Raw genomic sequence first — 15304 nt, 5'->3', positions numbered from 1 at the left:
TTCTCTGGTGTTCCCTTAAGGCATGGCACCATTCATACACCTCTCAGATGTGAGCAAAGTTCGAGTGGGCTTCTGAACCCAGCTTGCTTCACTTTATTTCTTCAAAACAATCAACCTAGGAACTTGCCCAACAGCTTGATGTTTCAAAAGCAAGACTGCAGCCCCCAAGGCATATTTCAACACCTCCTTCCCATCTTACATGGTGTCAAATTTCTGTGCAGTGGAATGTAATAAAATAATAGATACCTCTAAATAGAATATAAAGTGTTATCCTTTAGTTACTGTAGTACAGAGGGAGGCATAGGAAAAGCAATTTTCCCAGGGGCACCCCATGTTCGTAAAACAGAAATGCAGCCATAAGGAGTATAAAGGCCATAAGTGCCTTGCCGCCTGTATATATCGAAATATAATTTCTAGGAGAAATCATAGGGACCCAGGAAGCTGCCCGATCCTGAGTCAGAGTGTTGGTCTCCTAGCCAGGCCTTTTAAAAAGTGCTATGAACACTGCTTTAAATATACAGTGCAGATAAGCAAAGGAAAGGATACCTAGAATCATAGAATCATAGAGTTGGAAGAGACCACAAGGGCCATCGAGTCCATCCCCCTGCCAAGCAGGAAACACCATCAGAGCACTCCTGACATATGGTTGTCAAGCCTCTGCTTAAAGACCTCCAAAGAAGGAGACTCTACCACACTCCTTGGCAGCAAATTCCACTGTCGAACAGCTCTTACTGTCAGGAAGTTCTTCCTAATGTTTACGTGGAATCTTCTTTCTTGTAGTTTGGATCCATTGCTCCGTGTCCGCTTCTCTGGAGCAGCAGAAAACAACCTTTCTCCCTCCTCTATGTGACATCCTTTTATACATTTGAACATGGCTATCATATTATCCCTTAACCTCCTCTTCTCCAGGCTAAACATGCCCAGCTCCCTTAGCCGTTTCCAGGCCTTTGACCATTTTGGTTGCCCTCCTCTGGACACGTTCCAGTTTGTCAGTGTCCTTCTTGAACTGTGGTGCCCAGAACTGGACACAGTACTCCAGGTGAGGTCTGACCAGAGCAGAATACAGTGGCACTATTACTTCCCTTGATCTAGATGCTATGCTCCTATTGATGCAGCCCAGAATTGCATTGGCTTTTTTAGCTGCCGCGTCACACTGTTGGCTCATGTCAAGTTTGTGGTCAACCAAGACTCCTAGATCCTTTTCACATGTACTGCTCTCAAGCCAGGTGTCACCAATCTTGTATTTGTGCCTCTCATTTTTTTTTGCCCAAGTGCAATACTTTACATTTCTCCCTGTTAAAATTCATCTTGTTTGTTTTGGCACAGTTCTCTAATCTGTCAAGGTCAGTTAAGTCCAGTCAAAGGTCATTATGGGGTTGTGGTGCTCATCTCACTTTCAGGCCAAGGGAGCCGGTGTTTTTCCACAGACAGCTTTCTGGGTCATGTGGCCAGCATGCCTAAGCCACTTCTGGTGCAATGGGACACCGTGATGGAAACCAGAGTTCACGGAAATGCCATTTTCCTTCCCACCACAGCTGTACCTATTTATTTACTGGTGTGCTTTTGAACTGCTAGGTTGGCAGGAGCTGGGACAGAGCAACAGGAGCTCATCCCATCACGGGGAATGACCTTCTGATTGGAAAGCCCAAGAGGCTCAGTGGTTTATACCACGGCTCCACCCACTCCCCTAGTGCAGATCGGACCTGCGAGTGTGCATAGACAATGCCTTTTGATCCAGCTGGGCTACAGGGCTACAGTGTCTCTGAGTGGTTTAACAATAACAATCCCTCTTCTCTGGGAACTCTGGGAACTGTAGTTCTCTGAGGGGAATAGTAGTCTGCTAACAACTCTCAGCACTCTTAACAGACTACACTGCCCAGGTTTGTTTTTTTTTAAAAAAAAACATCCTGAGAACTTAATTTTGTTAAGGTTGCTGAGAATTGTTAGGGGACCCTTCACAGAGCTACAATTTTTTCATCATCATTTTTAATTTGTATACTGTCTTTCTACCTTACAATACTGAAGGCAGTTTACAAGCTGAAGAAACAAAAAATGTACATCTTATAACAATATAATGCAACGCAAAAATGCGATAATAAAACATAACTTTAAAATAAGCAACCTACATCAAAAAGGTAACATTCAACAATCATTAGAATAGTATAAAATAACAATATTAGCATATAAAAGTTAAACAGAAATTCACCCTTGACAGTTACGATAAATAATTTCTAAACTATAATCAATAAAACAAGGGCAAGACACAATACATAAAATAATACAATAGAAATTGAGAAGCAGAGACTAGAGGTTGAAGGAAGGCAGGTGGAAGAAAGCCTTGTCTGATGAAGTCTCTCCCCTCACAGTTCTTCCTCCAGGAACAGCTCCCTTCTGAGGACTCCTAGGGCCGGAGGGTGGGGTAAGGCAGGTGGAAGAAGGCCTTGCCTGATGAAGTCTCTTCCCTCACAATTCCTAGCACCCTCAACAAACTACAGTTCCTACTATTCTTCACAGGAAACAGCAACTGTTAAAGTACTATAAATGTCTTCTTCTTCTTTGGCGATCACTCGTAGCCAAGTAAGATTGTCTTCCATAAACATGGTTTTAAGAATGAGTCCGTAAATGACTGTAGAGGCCAATTCTGGATCCACATGTCCTTTCACAGTGGGGACATTGGTGGGAGTTGATCACGGTGTGAATTTGCCAAGTGTGCCTTCCTCTTAGCCCGTTTCTTCCTTGCATCCTGAGTCTGAGTGTCTTCAAAGCCCATAACACCTTTGGTAAAGGCTGTTCTCCAATTGGAGAGCTTACAGGCAAGTGTTTCCCAATTGTTGGTGTTTATACTACATTTCTTTAGATTTGCCTTCAGTCTTTAAACCTCTTTTGTTGACCACCAGCATCACGCTTTCCATTTTTAAGTTCGGAATAGAGTAGTTGCTTTGGAAGACGACAATCAGGCATCCGCACAACATGACCATTCCAATGTAGTTGATGTTGAAGAATCATTCCTTCAACACTGGTGATCTTTGCTTCTTCCAGTACACTGGTATTAGTTCACCTGTCTTCCCAAGTGATGTGTAACATTATTTGGAGACACCGTTGATGTAATTTTTGAGGAGTTGGAGATGGCATTTATAAATGGCCCATGTTTCACAAGCATACAGTAAGGCTGGTAGTACAAAAAGCATTTTGGTTTCCCTGAGAATGTCCCGGTCCTCAAACACTGCAAAAGTCACTCTACCTCCACATCCCTGTATTCACACATCTCCATCCTTCCTCTAGACAAACAAGAGGCATTTCATAGTTCAACTGTACATTTGCTTCCTGCAAAATCACTTGAGAAGGGTGCAAGTCAAGGTCAGTGAGGGCTGCAACCTGAGGGTAAGGAGTACAGCCTTTGGAAAGACCTGGGGGCCACACAGAGACATTTGGAGGGCTGCATTCAGCCACCGGGCCTGAGGTGCCTCATGTCTGTGGTAGAGCAAATCTTGTCTTGCCTAGAATTACAGCTGAACAGAGTCTTTAAAGGCTGCTTCTATCATTGAAAACCCCAGTTGGTCAGCTAAATGTTTTGTCCCTATTGTGATATTTTATTTGCCAGGCATTTGCAATTGTTTCATCACATCTGTTCTGCTTAACAACATTGTATTATTCTTGCCTCTCAGTGTTACGCCTGTTTGAAGAATATGATGTAGCTTTTATTGCATTGTGTTGAGTGAAGAGTGGATTTTTCAAGGGAGGGAGGGATAGGAACATAAAATCACAGAATTGTAGAATAGATTGCCATTGTTGGAATGGATTACCATTCTTGATATTGTCCCCAAAGTTGGATGTCCCCCCCCCCACCTGCCTCGCGGTGGAAAGAAGCCATTGGGTTAGAGGCACTGACTCAGATTCTGTGTTCCTTTGGAGAATTGAGATATGACGGAGACTGTCATAGCTTTAAGAAATATGCTTAATTCACCTTTTTACACCTTAAGTCTGCATGGAGGGAGTCCAGATCTTACATAAGAGTCCTTTCCAGAGGAAGTCTAAGGCATCTCTTTTCACCAGCCTGTAGCCAGCCTGCCCAAGATGCATCCCAGTCCTTCTTCCTTCTTAGAATCATAGAATCATAGAATCATAGAGTTGGAAGAGACCACAAGGGCCATTGAGTCCAACCCCCTGCCAAGCAGGAAACACCATCAGAGCACTCCTGACATATGGTTGTCAAGCCTCTGCTTAAAGACCTCCAAAGAAGGAGACTCCACCACACTCCTTGGCAGCAAATTCCACTGTCGAACAGCTCTTACTGTCAGGAAGTTCTTCCTAATGTTTAGGTGGAATCTTCTTTCTTGTAGTTTGGATCCATTGCTCCATGTCCACTTCTCTAGAGCAGCAGAAAACAACCTTTCTCCTTCCTCTATATGACATCCTTTTATATATTTGAACATGGCTATCATATCACCTATACCAGAAAGATATGGATGTCTCGTACACCCCAGGTAGTGTGGTTGCTGACCTTGAGCCAGACATCCTGGAGAGTGAAGTCAAATGGGCCTTAGAAAGCATTGCAAATAACAAGGCCAGTGGAAGTGATGGTATTCCAGCTGAACTATTTAAAATTTTAAAAGATGATGCTGTTAAGGTGCTACACTCAATATGCCAGCAAGTTTGGAAAACTCAGCAGTGGCCAGAAGATTGGAGAAGGTCAGTCTACATCCCAATCCCAAAGAAGGGCAGTGCTAAAGAATGCTCCAACTACCGCACAATTGCACTCATTTCACACGCTAGCAAGGTTATGCTTAAAATTCTTCAAGGAAGGCTCAAGCAGTATGTGGACCGAGAACTCCCAGAAGTGCAAGCTGGATTTAGAAGAGGCAGGGGAACCAGAGACCAAATTGCAAACATGCGCTGGATTATGGAGAAAGCTAGAGAGTTCCAGAAAGACATCTACTTCTGCTTCATTGACTATGCAAAAGCCTTTGACTGTGTCGATCACAGCAAACTATGGCAAGTTCTTAAAGAAATGGGAGTGCCTGATCACCTCATCTGTCTCCTGAGAAATCTCTATGTGGGACAAGAAGCTACAGTTAGAACTGGATATGGAACAACTGATTGGTTCAAAATTGGGAAAGGAGTACGACAAGGCTGTATTTTGTCTCCCTGCTTATTTAACTTATATGCAGAATTCATCATGCGAAAGGCTGGGCTGGATGAATCCCTAGCCGGAATTAAGATTGCTGGAAGAAATATCAACAACCTCAGATATGCAGATGACACAACCTTGATGGCAGAAAGTGAGGAGGAATTAAAAAACCTTTTATTGAGGGTGAAAGAGGAGAGCACAAAATATGGTCTGAAGCTCAACATCAAAAAAACGAAGATCATGGCCACTGGTCCCATCACCTCCTGGCAAATAGAAGGGGAGGAAATGGAGGCAGTGAGAGATTTTACTTTCTTGGGCTCCATGATCACTGCAGATGGTGACAGCAGCCACGAAATTAAGAGACGCCTGCTTCTTGGGAGGAAAGCAATGGCAAACCTAGATAGCATTTTAAAAAGTAGAGACATCACCTTGCCAACAAAGGTCCGTATAGTAAAAGCTATGGTTTTCCCAGTAGTGATGTATGGAAGTGAGAGCTGGACCATCAAGAAGGCTGATCGCCGAAGAATTGACGCTTTTGAATTATGGTGCTGGAGGAGACTCTTGAGAGTCCCATGGACTGCAAGAAGATCAAATGCATCCATTCTTAAGGAAATCAGCCCTGAGTGCTCACTGGAAGGACAGATCGTGAAGCTGAGGCTCCAATACTTTGGCCACCTCATGAGAAGAGAAGACTCACTGGAAAAGACCCTGATGTTGGGAAAGATGGAGGGCACAAGGAGAAGAGGACGACAGAGGACGAGATGGTTAGACAGTGTTCTCGAAGCTACAAACATGAATCTAACCAAACTGCGGGTGGCAGTGGAAGACAGAAGTGCCTGGCGTGCTCTGGTCCATGGGGTCACGAAAAGTCGGACACGACTGAACGACTAAACAACAACAACAATCATATCACCCCTTAACCTCCTCTTCTCCAGGCTAAACATGCCCAGCTCCCTTAGCCATTCCTCATTAGGCATCGTTTCCAGGCCTTTGACCATTTTGGTTGCCCTCCTCTGGACACGTTCCAGTTTGTTATTGTCCTTCTTGAACTGTGGTGCCCAGAACTGGACACAGTACTCCAGGTGAGGTCTGACCAGAGCAGAATACAGTGGCACTATTACTTCCCTTGATCTAGATGCTATATTCCTATTGATGCAGCCCAGAATTGCATTGGCTTTTTTAGCTGCCGCGTCACACTGTTGGCTCATGTCAAGTTTGTGGTCAACCAAGACTCCTAGATCCTTTTCATATGTACTGCTCTCAAGCCAGGTGTCACCCATCTTGTATTTGTGCCTCTCATTTTTTATTTTTTTTTTGCCCAAGTGCAATACTTTACATTTCTCCCTGTTAAAATTAATCTTGTTTGTTTTGGCCCAGTTCTCTAATCTGTCAAGGTCATTTTGAAGTGTGATCCTGTCCTCTGGGGTGTTAGCCACCCCTCCCAGTTTGGTGTCATCTGCAAATTTGATCAGGATGCCCTTGAGTCCATCATCCAAGTCGTTGATAAAGATGTTGAATAAGACCGGGCCCAAGACAGAACCCTGTGGCACCCCACTAGTCACCCTTCTCCAGGATGAAGAGGAACCATTGATGAGCACCCTTTGGGTTCGGTCAGTCAGCCAGTTACAAATCCACTGAGGTCTGTGTGCTGTTTGCTCCATTTGGTCTATGACATTTGGATGATCATCTTCATGAATTGATAGACTCCTACCTTCAGGAGCACTGTCTCCCTCCCCCACATTAGTCAGTTTAAAGCCCTCCTGGTGAGGTTTTTGAGATTTTTGGCAAAAACATTCCTCCCAACCATTGTGAGGTGCAGCCCATCGCTTGCCAGAAGTCCATCTTCAAGAAACTGCAGTCTGTGATCTAAGAATCCAAACCGTTCCTGTTTACACCATTTGCAAAGCCAGCTGTTCACTTCCACTATTTTTCCCTCTCTCCCTGGGCCACGTCGTTCAACTGGGAGGACAGATGAGATGACAATTTGTGCATTTAATTGCTTCAATTTCCTGCCCAGAGCCTCGTAGTCTCTTTTGATCTTCTGGAGGCTATTGCTTGCAGTGTCATTGGTTCCCACATGAACCAAGAGGAGGGGTTATTTGTCAGTGGGTTTTATGATTCCTTGCAGTCGTTCAGTTACATCTTCTTCTTATTCCCAGCAGCATTTGCTCAAAACTGTCTTTTCCTGTCACCTCACACCCGGTTCCCCTGGCAACCTTCCAAACCCCCAGCCTCTGTTCACACCTCAGGTCAGGAGGAAAGGACAGTTCTCTTGCATTGCTCATGGCCCTCTAGAGCCCTCTATTGTTCCTTAATGGCCCTAGCTTGGCCAGGTCATTTTGCATAGGCTAGTCCTGGAATTCCTCTACAGCTTCTATTCTCCCTTCATATCCCAACTAATCAACAGCCTAGCATTTATTAATTTCTAGGGTTTAGGGGTCCACCAAAATCTATAACAATATTATGATATTGAATATGTAATTTCTGGATTGTCTCCAATGCCAGTCCTATGGAGAGTAGTCCCATTGAAGTTAATGGGCAGGGCTAACTTGGGTGCATTGATTTCAGTGGGTCTGTTCTGAGTAGCTCTTAGTTGAGTATATCTAGGGTTGCCATACGCCCGTCAGCAGTTGGCAGCCCTGTCCTGGCACAAATCGGAAACAAGTTTGGGAAAATCCAGATATATGGCAGCCCATGTCGGCAATGCTGTTTTTTGCCAATCATCCATAAGAATATCTCAACAAGTTTAACAACTTTGGCCAAAATCAAAACTTTTCTCTCTGGATTTTCACCGTTTGAAATATGACAACCCTAGCTATAGCCATTAGTATTTTGCCATCGCATCTGAAATCTGTAGGATCCTGGGAAGCAAACAAATTGGTTTGGTTTTGCAAGAGAGAATCAGACCCTAAGGTGGTGGTTATCCAAAATAAAATTTTATTTTATAGATGTGAGCCATACATCCAATTGGGACAGGTCACTGCCTTGGAGCCCTAACTCCCTTCCTCCCTCCCTTCCTCCCTCTCTCCCTCCCTTCTTCACAACACAGCCCTTCCAAACCCAAATGCAGGTTCCAGCAGTTTATGCACTCCCAAACCCCCTTCCTCACCCCCATATCCCAAGCATGGTGGTTCCCAGGACTGCCAAGAAAGGGCAAAGTTGAAGGCTGAGCCCTTGGAAACCTGACCCATAATGATCATAAGACAGGTAGGGGTTGTTCATGCTCCTCACACCATGATTGACTATCTTGAATGCAAAGTCACTCTTCCAATTGCAATTGCTGCCAGAGCAGCAAGGCCCTGACTCGCTGGTGATATTTATAGGGCCGAAGGATTGGCTCTTTATAACATCGCAGGATGAGCGCTGGCAGGTCCTGATGGTCATGGGAACAGAGCTGGATCCTGTTGTGGGAAGGGAAGGGAGGACAAGAAAGACACAAATTGTTAGGTATGAGGGGCATTGGCCCCCTTCTCTCAGCATGCATTGAGATGCCACAGGGAATCATGAAGGGGTAACCCACACCCATGCGTTCTTAGGGGGCAGGGACCCCTACACCTCTAAAAAAAGGGGGCCTTTTTTGCCTTAGAGTGTCAATTTTGAGGGGAAAATCTGTGGGAGGAAGTTAAATTATTCAGGGGGCAAATTCTGACATTGCAGGTGGTTGGACTAGATGACTCTTGGATTCCCTTCCAACTCAACAATTCTGTGTTCTATGATTCTATAATCTTTGGCTTTAAGAAGTATTTTAATTATTTATTTTAACTTTGTAAGATATTTTATTCTGTTTCTATTCTGCTATGTCGTTTACCTTTTGTAATGGCTTTGGCCATACACATGAATAATATTCATATTGGTACATGTAAAGGAATCTCCATTAAGGGACCCCAGTCACATCTGAACCTAGTAAGATGCATTTATTTCACTTAGAAACAGCTTGTCACATCCTATTTTTCAGTGTTCCCAAATTCTCAGAGCTGCTTGCTGCTGATTTATGATCATTATTATAATAAAAAGATGGTATTATTAAGACGCCACATCACCAAAAGGCCCCCTGCATTCAACAGATCACCCTAAAGAGGGAATAAATCTGCAGAGAATTGCTAAATCAGCTTCACCAACTTCATGGACTCAAATTCCCATCAGTGACTGCCAAGTTCTAGAGGGCACCAGGGCTGGCAAAGAAAGGGCTTTTCAAGTAAGACATAGGCAGCAGTGTTTGAATTTAGCCAGGTGCTGTAATGATACTATGATATTTTTGCCAGAGATTTGACTGTGAAGTTCAGTTCTGATACTGGAAGTGAGCTCAGCTTGAGGGGAGGGGGTGTTTTTTGGGGGGCAGGAGCTGTGGAAGAAATTTCCCAGGCAAACTCACCTCCTCTATCTGAAATAGTAATGTTCATGCTGCCTTCGTAACACAGGTCGTAGTCTTTGCCACATTTCGTAGTCTCCTGCATGAATCTAGTGGAGCTCCACCCAAACCCTGTGTAACACTGGTTGGACCCAGTTACTGGAGTAAGAAATCAAAATGAAGAGTATGAGGTTGGGGGGGGGGAGTGGATTGAAAAAGGTCACTCCCGTTTGTAGGAGTCTCCCCCTTTTCCTGTCTCTTAAATAATGATAGGGGGAGAATATTTCGGTTTGCTTTGCATATCAAAGTGAGCCTACTTAATTTGCCCTCTTCAAAGGATTGGTTATCTTAATCATACTCAGAGTAAACCCACCAAAATGAATTGGTATGTGTTTAGGTGGATGCGTAAAGCGAGGAGTTATACTTCAAAATCCGAATTTTCCTGAATTTTGCAAGGCAATTTTCCAACTTAAAAATGGGTGCGAATCTTTGCACATATTGTGGGTTGTTGCTCTTGCTTTCTCCACTTGCCAAACCAGCCACACCCTTTGCCAAACCCCACACCTGAGCACGTCCCCTCCTTTTACCCCTCACTCACCCCTCCCCTACAGTTCACCTCATGTTTCCACTCCCCCCACAGCTCCCTCCAAACCTTTCTCTGTGCTCTCGCTGCTAAATTACACACTAAATTACACCCTAAAGCACACCATCTTGTACATTTCTTGAGAAGTGGGGTTACCTTTCCTTTGGCAAGTGAGCCCAAGAGTTGGGGAACAGGGCCGCTTGCCTTAGAAAGCTCCAAAATTGAATTTTTCAAGCCTTCCTATTGACAACCACCCGCCCAACAAGTGAAACTGTGAGATCACACTTTCTTCTCAGGTGACCCTTAAAAATAAATAAAAAATACCTTTGTCCTTAATAGGGGTCTTGGGAACTTCTCTCGTTTTCGCATTGCAAAGGTCACCAAAACAGTAGCTCTGGTCAAATTGGATGGCAAAGTGACGGTCACCAGAGGTGACTGATTTTGTTCCATCCACAAGGTCCTTGCTGGCGCAGCCTTTGTAGCTCATTATCAAAACATCTTTATCTAAAACGGTGGGGGGGGGAGAGAGAGATGTATAAATACAAACGATAGATTGATGCTGTGGCAAGGTGTTCCAAAGACCTTATCTTGGCAATTGTTGCTCTGGGGGTGACTTATACATGCTTTGGCGGGGTTATTGTCATCGTTTAGTTGTTTAGTCATGTATTTCAAAATCTGAAAGTCCAGACACAAAAGATTTTTGTTTGTTTCTTTGTTTTTGCCAATGTTTTACCCAAAGTTGTTGATGCCCAGACATTTCAGTGATTTCTGTTTCCAATGGCTGAATTCCAGGAATGTCTGGAAAATTTTGGATGTATGGGCAACTCTATACAGTGTGGGGTGGCTGCCAAAGCCCCCTGGCCTTTTCCCCCCTCTGGTTTTTCCCCCTCTGGTTCATGTCTAACTTGGTGCCATGGGTGGGTGGGTTTTTGTTCATGTGAGTGGCCCCAGAAAGTACTGAGAGTTCTTCCCACTTCTTCCTGTTTCCTTGTGACACACTTCCTGGCAGCTGTTTTACTTCAAAAGCTAGGTTGGAAACCAGCCCAAGTCTGTGGCCAAGCATCTGTGGGCCACCTGCCTGTGACAGAAGAGGCGGAAGGAATCCTGGATGGAGCAGTGGGTGTGGCTCTTGCCCTGGGACGCAGCCTGCATTCTAGCCATGCAAAATCCAGAGCTTTTCCACACCCTCCCATCTCCAAATCATCCACTGAGGCAAGTAAGATGCAGATCGTATTTCAAGCATGCAGTCCAGAATATCTGAAAGGTTCTGGCATGCAAATAGTTGAAACTATTTCAACATTAGTTGAAACCTTTCAACATTAGTTATAATCCAATTGTTTTGGAAATAACAAAAGAGTATAAATTAAAGGCTTACGCTGATGATTTGGTAATATCGCTAGAAGATCCAGTTAGAGGTATTGGTAAAGTCTTAGAGCTATTAGAAAAATTTGGAAAACTGTCCAGTTTTAAATTAAATAAAGTTAAAACTAAGATGGTGACAAAGAATCTGGATGAAGACCTAAGAAGACAGTTAGAGCTGCAAACAGGAATCAAGGTGGTGAAAAAGGTGAGATATTTGGGTATTTGTGTCTCAACGAAAAACATAAACTTAGTAGAAGATAGTTATACCCAAGACCTGGAAAGAGATAAAAAAAGACTTAAGATACCTGGAGCAGGATAAAACTTTCCTGGTCAGGAAGGATGGCCGTAATTAAGATGAGCGTTCTGCCAAGATTGCTGTTTTTATTTCAGAACATCCCGGTGATTAGAGTCACGACAATGTTTAAAGACTGGCAGAAAACCCTTTCCAGATTTATTTAGCAGGGCAAAAGAGCAAGAATTAAATTTAAACTCCTTACAGACCGAAGAGATAGAGGAGGGTTTGCTGCCCCGAACTTGAAATTATATTATGAGGCCTTGTGCCTGTGTTGGATCAAAGAATGGATTGTTTTGAACGACACAGATCTGTTGGACTTAGAGGGATTCAACACCAGTTTTGGTTGGCACGCATATCTGTGGCAAAATAAAGGGAAGGTACATAAAGGCTTCTCTAATCATATTATCAGAGGAGCGTTGCTGGAGGTGTGGGACAGAAATAAAAGGCTTCTAGAAGAAAACACCCCTTGGTGGTTATCACCAATTGATATCCTAACGATTAAAAAACTAAACATGGAAGGTCAAAGATGGACCTATGAAGACCTTCTGGTAAGATCGGATAAAGGATGGAAGATCAGAACATACGAAGACTTAAAGGATAGATTAACGAGTTGGTTACAATTTTATCAAATTAATGCTTTATGGAACGAACACAAAAAAAAGGGATGAATGAGAAGAAATCCAGATTCCAGGTGGAAATCCTAGAAGGTAATTCTAAACTCTTATCTAAAATGTATAACCAACTTTTAGATTGGGATACTACGAATGAGGAGGTAAAGGATGTTATGATCAAATGGGCCATAGATACAACCTAGAATATGACAGGTGGTTGAAACTCTGGAATAAGGATATGAAATTCACAGCATGTGTTGGACTCCGAGAAAACATGGAAAAAATGATGTATCGTTGGTAGATCACCCCTGTGAAATTGGAAAAAAATGTATAAGACCGGAGACAAAACATGCTGGAAATGCAAAACAAAACAGGGTGATTTCTACCACATGTGGTGGACCTGTGAAGAAGTGAGAAGGTTTTGGGGACTTATTTATGATGAATTAAAAAAAATCTTGAAAAATACCTTCCCCCAAAAACCCGAAGCCTTTTTGCTGGGAATGGTTGGAGAGGAGATCAAAAAAGAAGACCAAATAATGTTCCAATACTCAACAGTAGCAGCCAGGATATTGTTAGCGCAAAACTGGAAAACTCCTAATATCCCAACGGTTAGAGAATGGCAAATCAAATTATTCGAGTATATAGAATTAGCAAAGATGACACAAAAAATCAGGCATCAAAAAAGTGAAAAATTTATTAACGATTGGAATAAATTCATAACATTCACAGAAATAAATTTAGGAAATATTAAAATCACAGTAGGTGCAACATAAAACCTGTGATGTATAGATAGAGGGTGAAATATGATACCGCGGAAAGGTAGTGTAGTTATATAGCCCAAACTGAGATGAAGGGAAGTCAATCAATGTGTTGCTATGAACTGATGTTGGTTTGTTTTTGATATAGTGTTTTCTCTTTTTCTCACTTTCTCCTTTTCTTCGCTTTTACTGTTTGTTTGTGTGTTTTTGGTTTTTTATTCTGTATGGTTTTGTCTGAAAAAAAGAACTTAATAAAAAGAAATAATAATAAAAAAAGAAACCTTTCAACATTAGTTGAAACCTTTGAACTAGGATATCAAAAAGAAATAACAAGCCAAGATTTATAAACCTGCGGAAGGTTGCTCTTGTAACACTACATTGTTGGCAGGAATCTATGCTCCTCCAGATTTCATAGAATTGTAGATATGGATGGGACCACATGTGTCATCTAGTCCAATGCCAGATGTTGAATTCCACTCACATCAGCCCCAGCCAGCATGGCTAATGGTTAGGGATGGTAGGAGTTGAGATCCAACAGAATTTGGAGGAGTGAGAGGTCCCCTGTCTCTGCACTAACCTATGGCTTAGTCTTACATCTGAACTGGGTCTGTGCCAACTCTCAGAAACAGCTAGGTATTCTTTTTATTAAAAATTAAAGAAATGGAGGGCAGGGGTTTGGACAAAAATCTGCAAATATAAAATAAAATGAATCAAAACATATTTTAAATACTTCAATTCTGAATGCATGCAAAGTATCATTTCAGGCCTCAGGTAATACCGCTAGGAAATTTAGGGGTTGTAAGTAATTTCATGCTTTTCCTCCCACAAAAATCTAGCAGCCACACAGAATCCATCTGACAGACCAGCACTTACCTATAGTTAATATAAGTTGTGCATCTGTGCAAACGTTCTCAGCACTGGAGCAGTTGATAATACCGCTTTCTGGGGAGATATGAGATGAGGAGTTGCCCTTGTGTGGAGTGGTAAGATTGACGGTGTTGGAACTATGACACTTCAAGGCAGAAATTCCTGAAAGGAAGTGTGGGAAGAAAGGGCATGAGATCCTGGAGAAGCTATTAGCAATGTCTTTCTGCCTTGAAATCATCAGGGACTAGAAATTGCCCCCCCCCCTTAACATGAAAGCAGAAGTTGTTTGGAGGCAGAAATTTGCACCAAGTGCCTGTTCTGAACCACAGGCCGAAAGGAGGGGCCTGAGTGAGTGCTTTGATGAGTGGATACCACAGAAGGACACAAAAATGTCAGAATGGCCAGTCCTAGAGATTTATTAAATCACAGGGTTGGATGAGACCAGTAGGGGCATCTAATCCAATGGCAGTTATTGGATTTCAACTCACACCAACACCAGTCAGATTTAACTTTCAAAACAGAACAATGACAACCAAATTATAGGCATTACACACACCCCAAAAGGCATTGTAGTTAACCTGAACTTATCCTAATACGGCATTTTAAAAAATGAAGAAGAATTTTTTAAAAACCAACAGCACAATTCAGATTTGAAAGCAAAGTATGAACCTAAAAAAGAAAGAAAGAAAAACATGTGGAGGCAGGCAGCTCCATGGGAGAGTACTTCACAGTTCCTCGTCCCAATTATTTCTCCTTGGGTAAGTTTTCCCACAATTTTGAAAACACGACATTAGGCTGCTTAGCCATTGCCTCTCTACTGAGTTCCAGCATATTGCAAGTCAAACCACATTCACTTTCTGGGAAAGCTTCTGGGTGACATGACTCCACCTTCTCTTTCCCTGACACAGCCCAAACCTTCTCCTTCTCGCAGACAGGGCTAAACTCACCTCAAAGACACACTCCTCTTCACCAGCAGTCCCCAAAAGGTGACTTAAGCAAGTCATAGCACATTCACTCTCCGGGAAACCTCCTGTGTAGGATTGCAATATATTCTCTTTTTTTTCCTGGGCACATCCTCTTTTTCAGGACTGAAATTTCTGCGTGGGAGGCTTTTTAAAAATTGACTAAATGTCCTGGTTTTTGTTTGTTTGCTTGCTTGTTTACAAAAATCTAAGAAAAAAATCCTAGTGCATTAGACTCAGCTCTAAGGCACCCGGCTAAGCTAGTCTGCAGCAGAGAATCACAACAGAGCAGCAGCTTAAACTAGCCAAATACTCTATCAATCCTTTCTCTTGTGGCTAATCAAAAGGACGCTGGCTCAGCTGCAAGATCTTGAACGAGTCTGGGAGGGC

General features: G+C 42.9%; 1 protein-coding gene and 1 long non-coding RNA gene across 4 annotated transcripts in view; both read right to left on the bottom strand.

The window, feature by feature from the left end:
- The window catches only part of LOC310684821, a 75643-nt gene that overhangs the window by 38730 nt on the left and 21609 nt on the right, over window positions 1-15304 (bottom strand). The gene's annotated exons all lie outside the window — the stretch shown is intronic.
- The window catches only part of LOC310684443 (uncharacterized protein), a 50511-nt gene that overhangs the window by 34399 nt on the left and 808 nt on the right, over window positions 1-15304 (bottom strand). For all 3 annotated transcript variants that reach the window (XM_083455624.1, XM_083455625.1, XM_083455623.1), the window contains exons 2-4: window positions 13959-14114; window positions 10384-10563; window positions 9501-9635 (exon numbers count right to left, since the gene is read on the bottom strand). In XM_083455624.1, coding sequence (XP_083311750.1) covers window positions 9501-9635; window positions 10384-10563; window positions 13959-14114 — 471 coding nt within the window. The remainder of the gene's footprint in view (window positions 1-9500; window positions 9636-10383; window positions 10564-13958; window positions 14115-15304) is intronic.

The sequence above is a fragment of the Podarcis tiliguerta genome (genome assembly GCF_965153285.1).
Source record: "Podarcis tiliguerta genome assembly, chromosome: 8".
In the NCBI taxonomy this organism is placed as follows: domain Eukaryota; kingdom Metazoa; phylum Chordata; class Lepidosauria; order Squamata; family Lacertidae; genus Podarcis; species Podarcis tiliguerta.
This window is presented reverse-complemented; position numbering and strand designations above follow the sequence as displayed.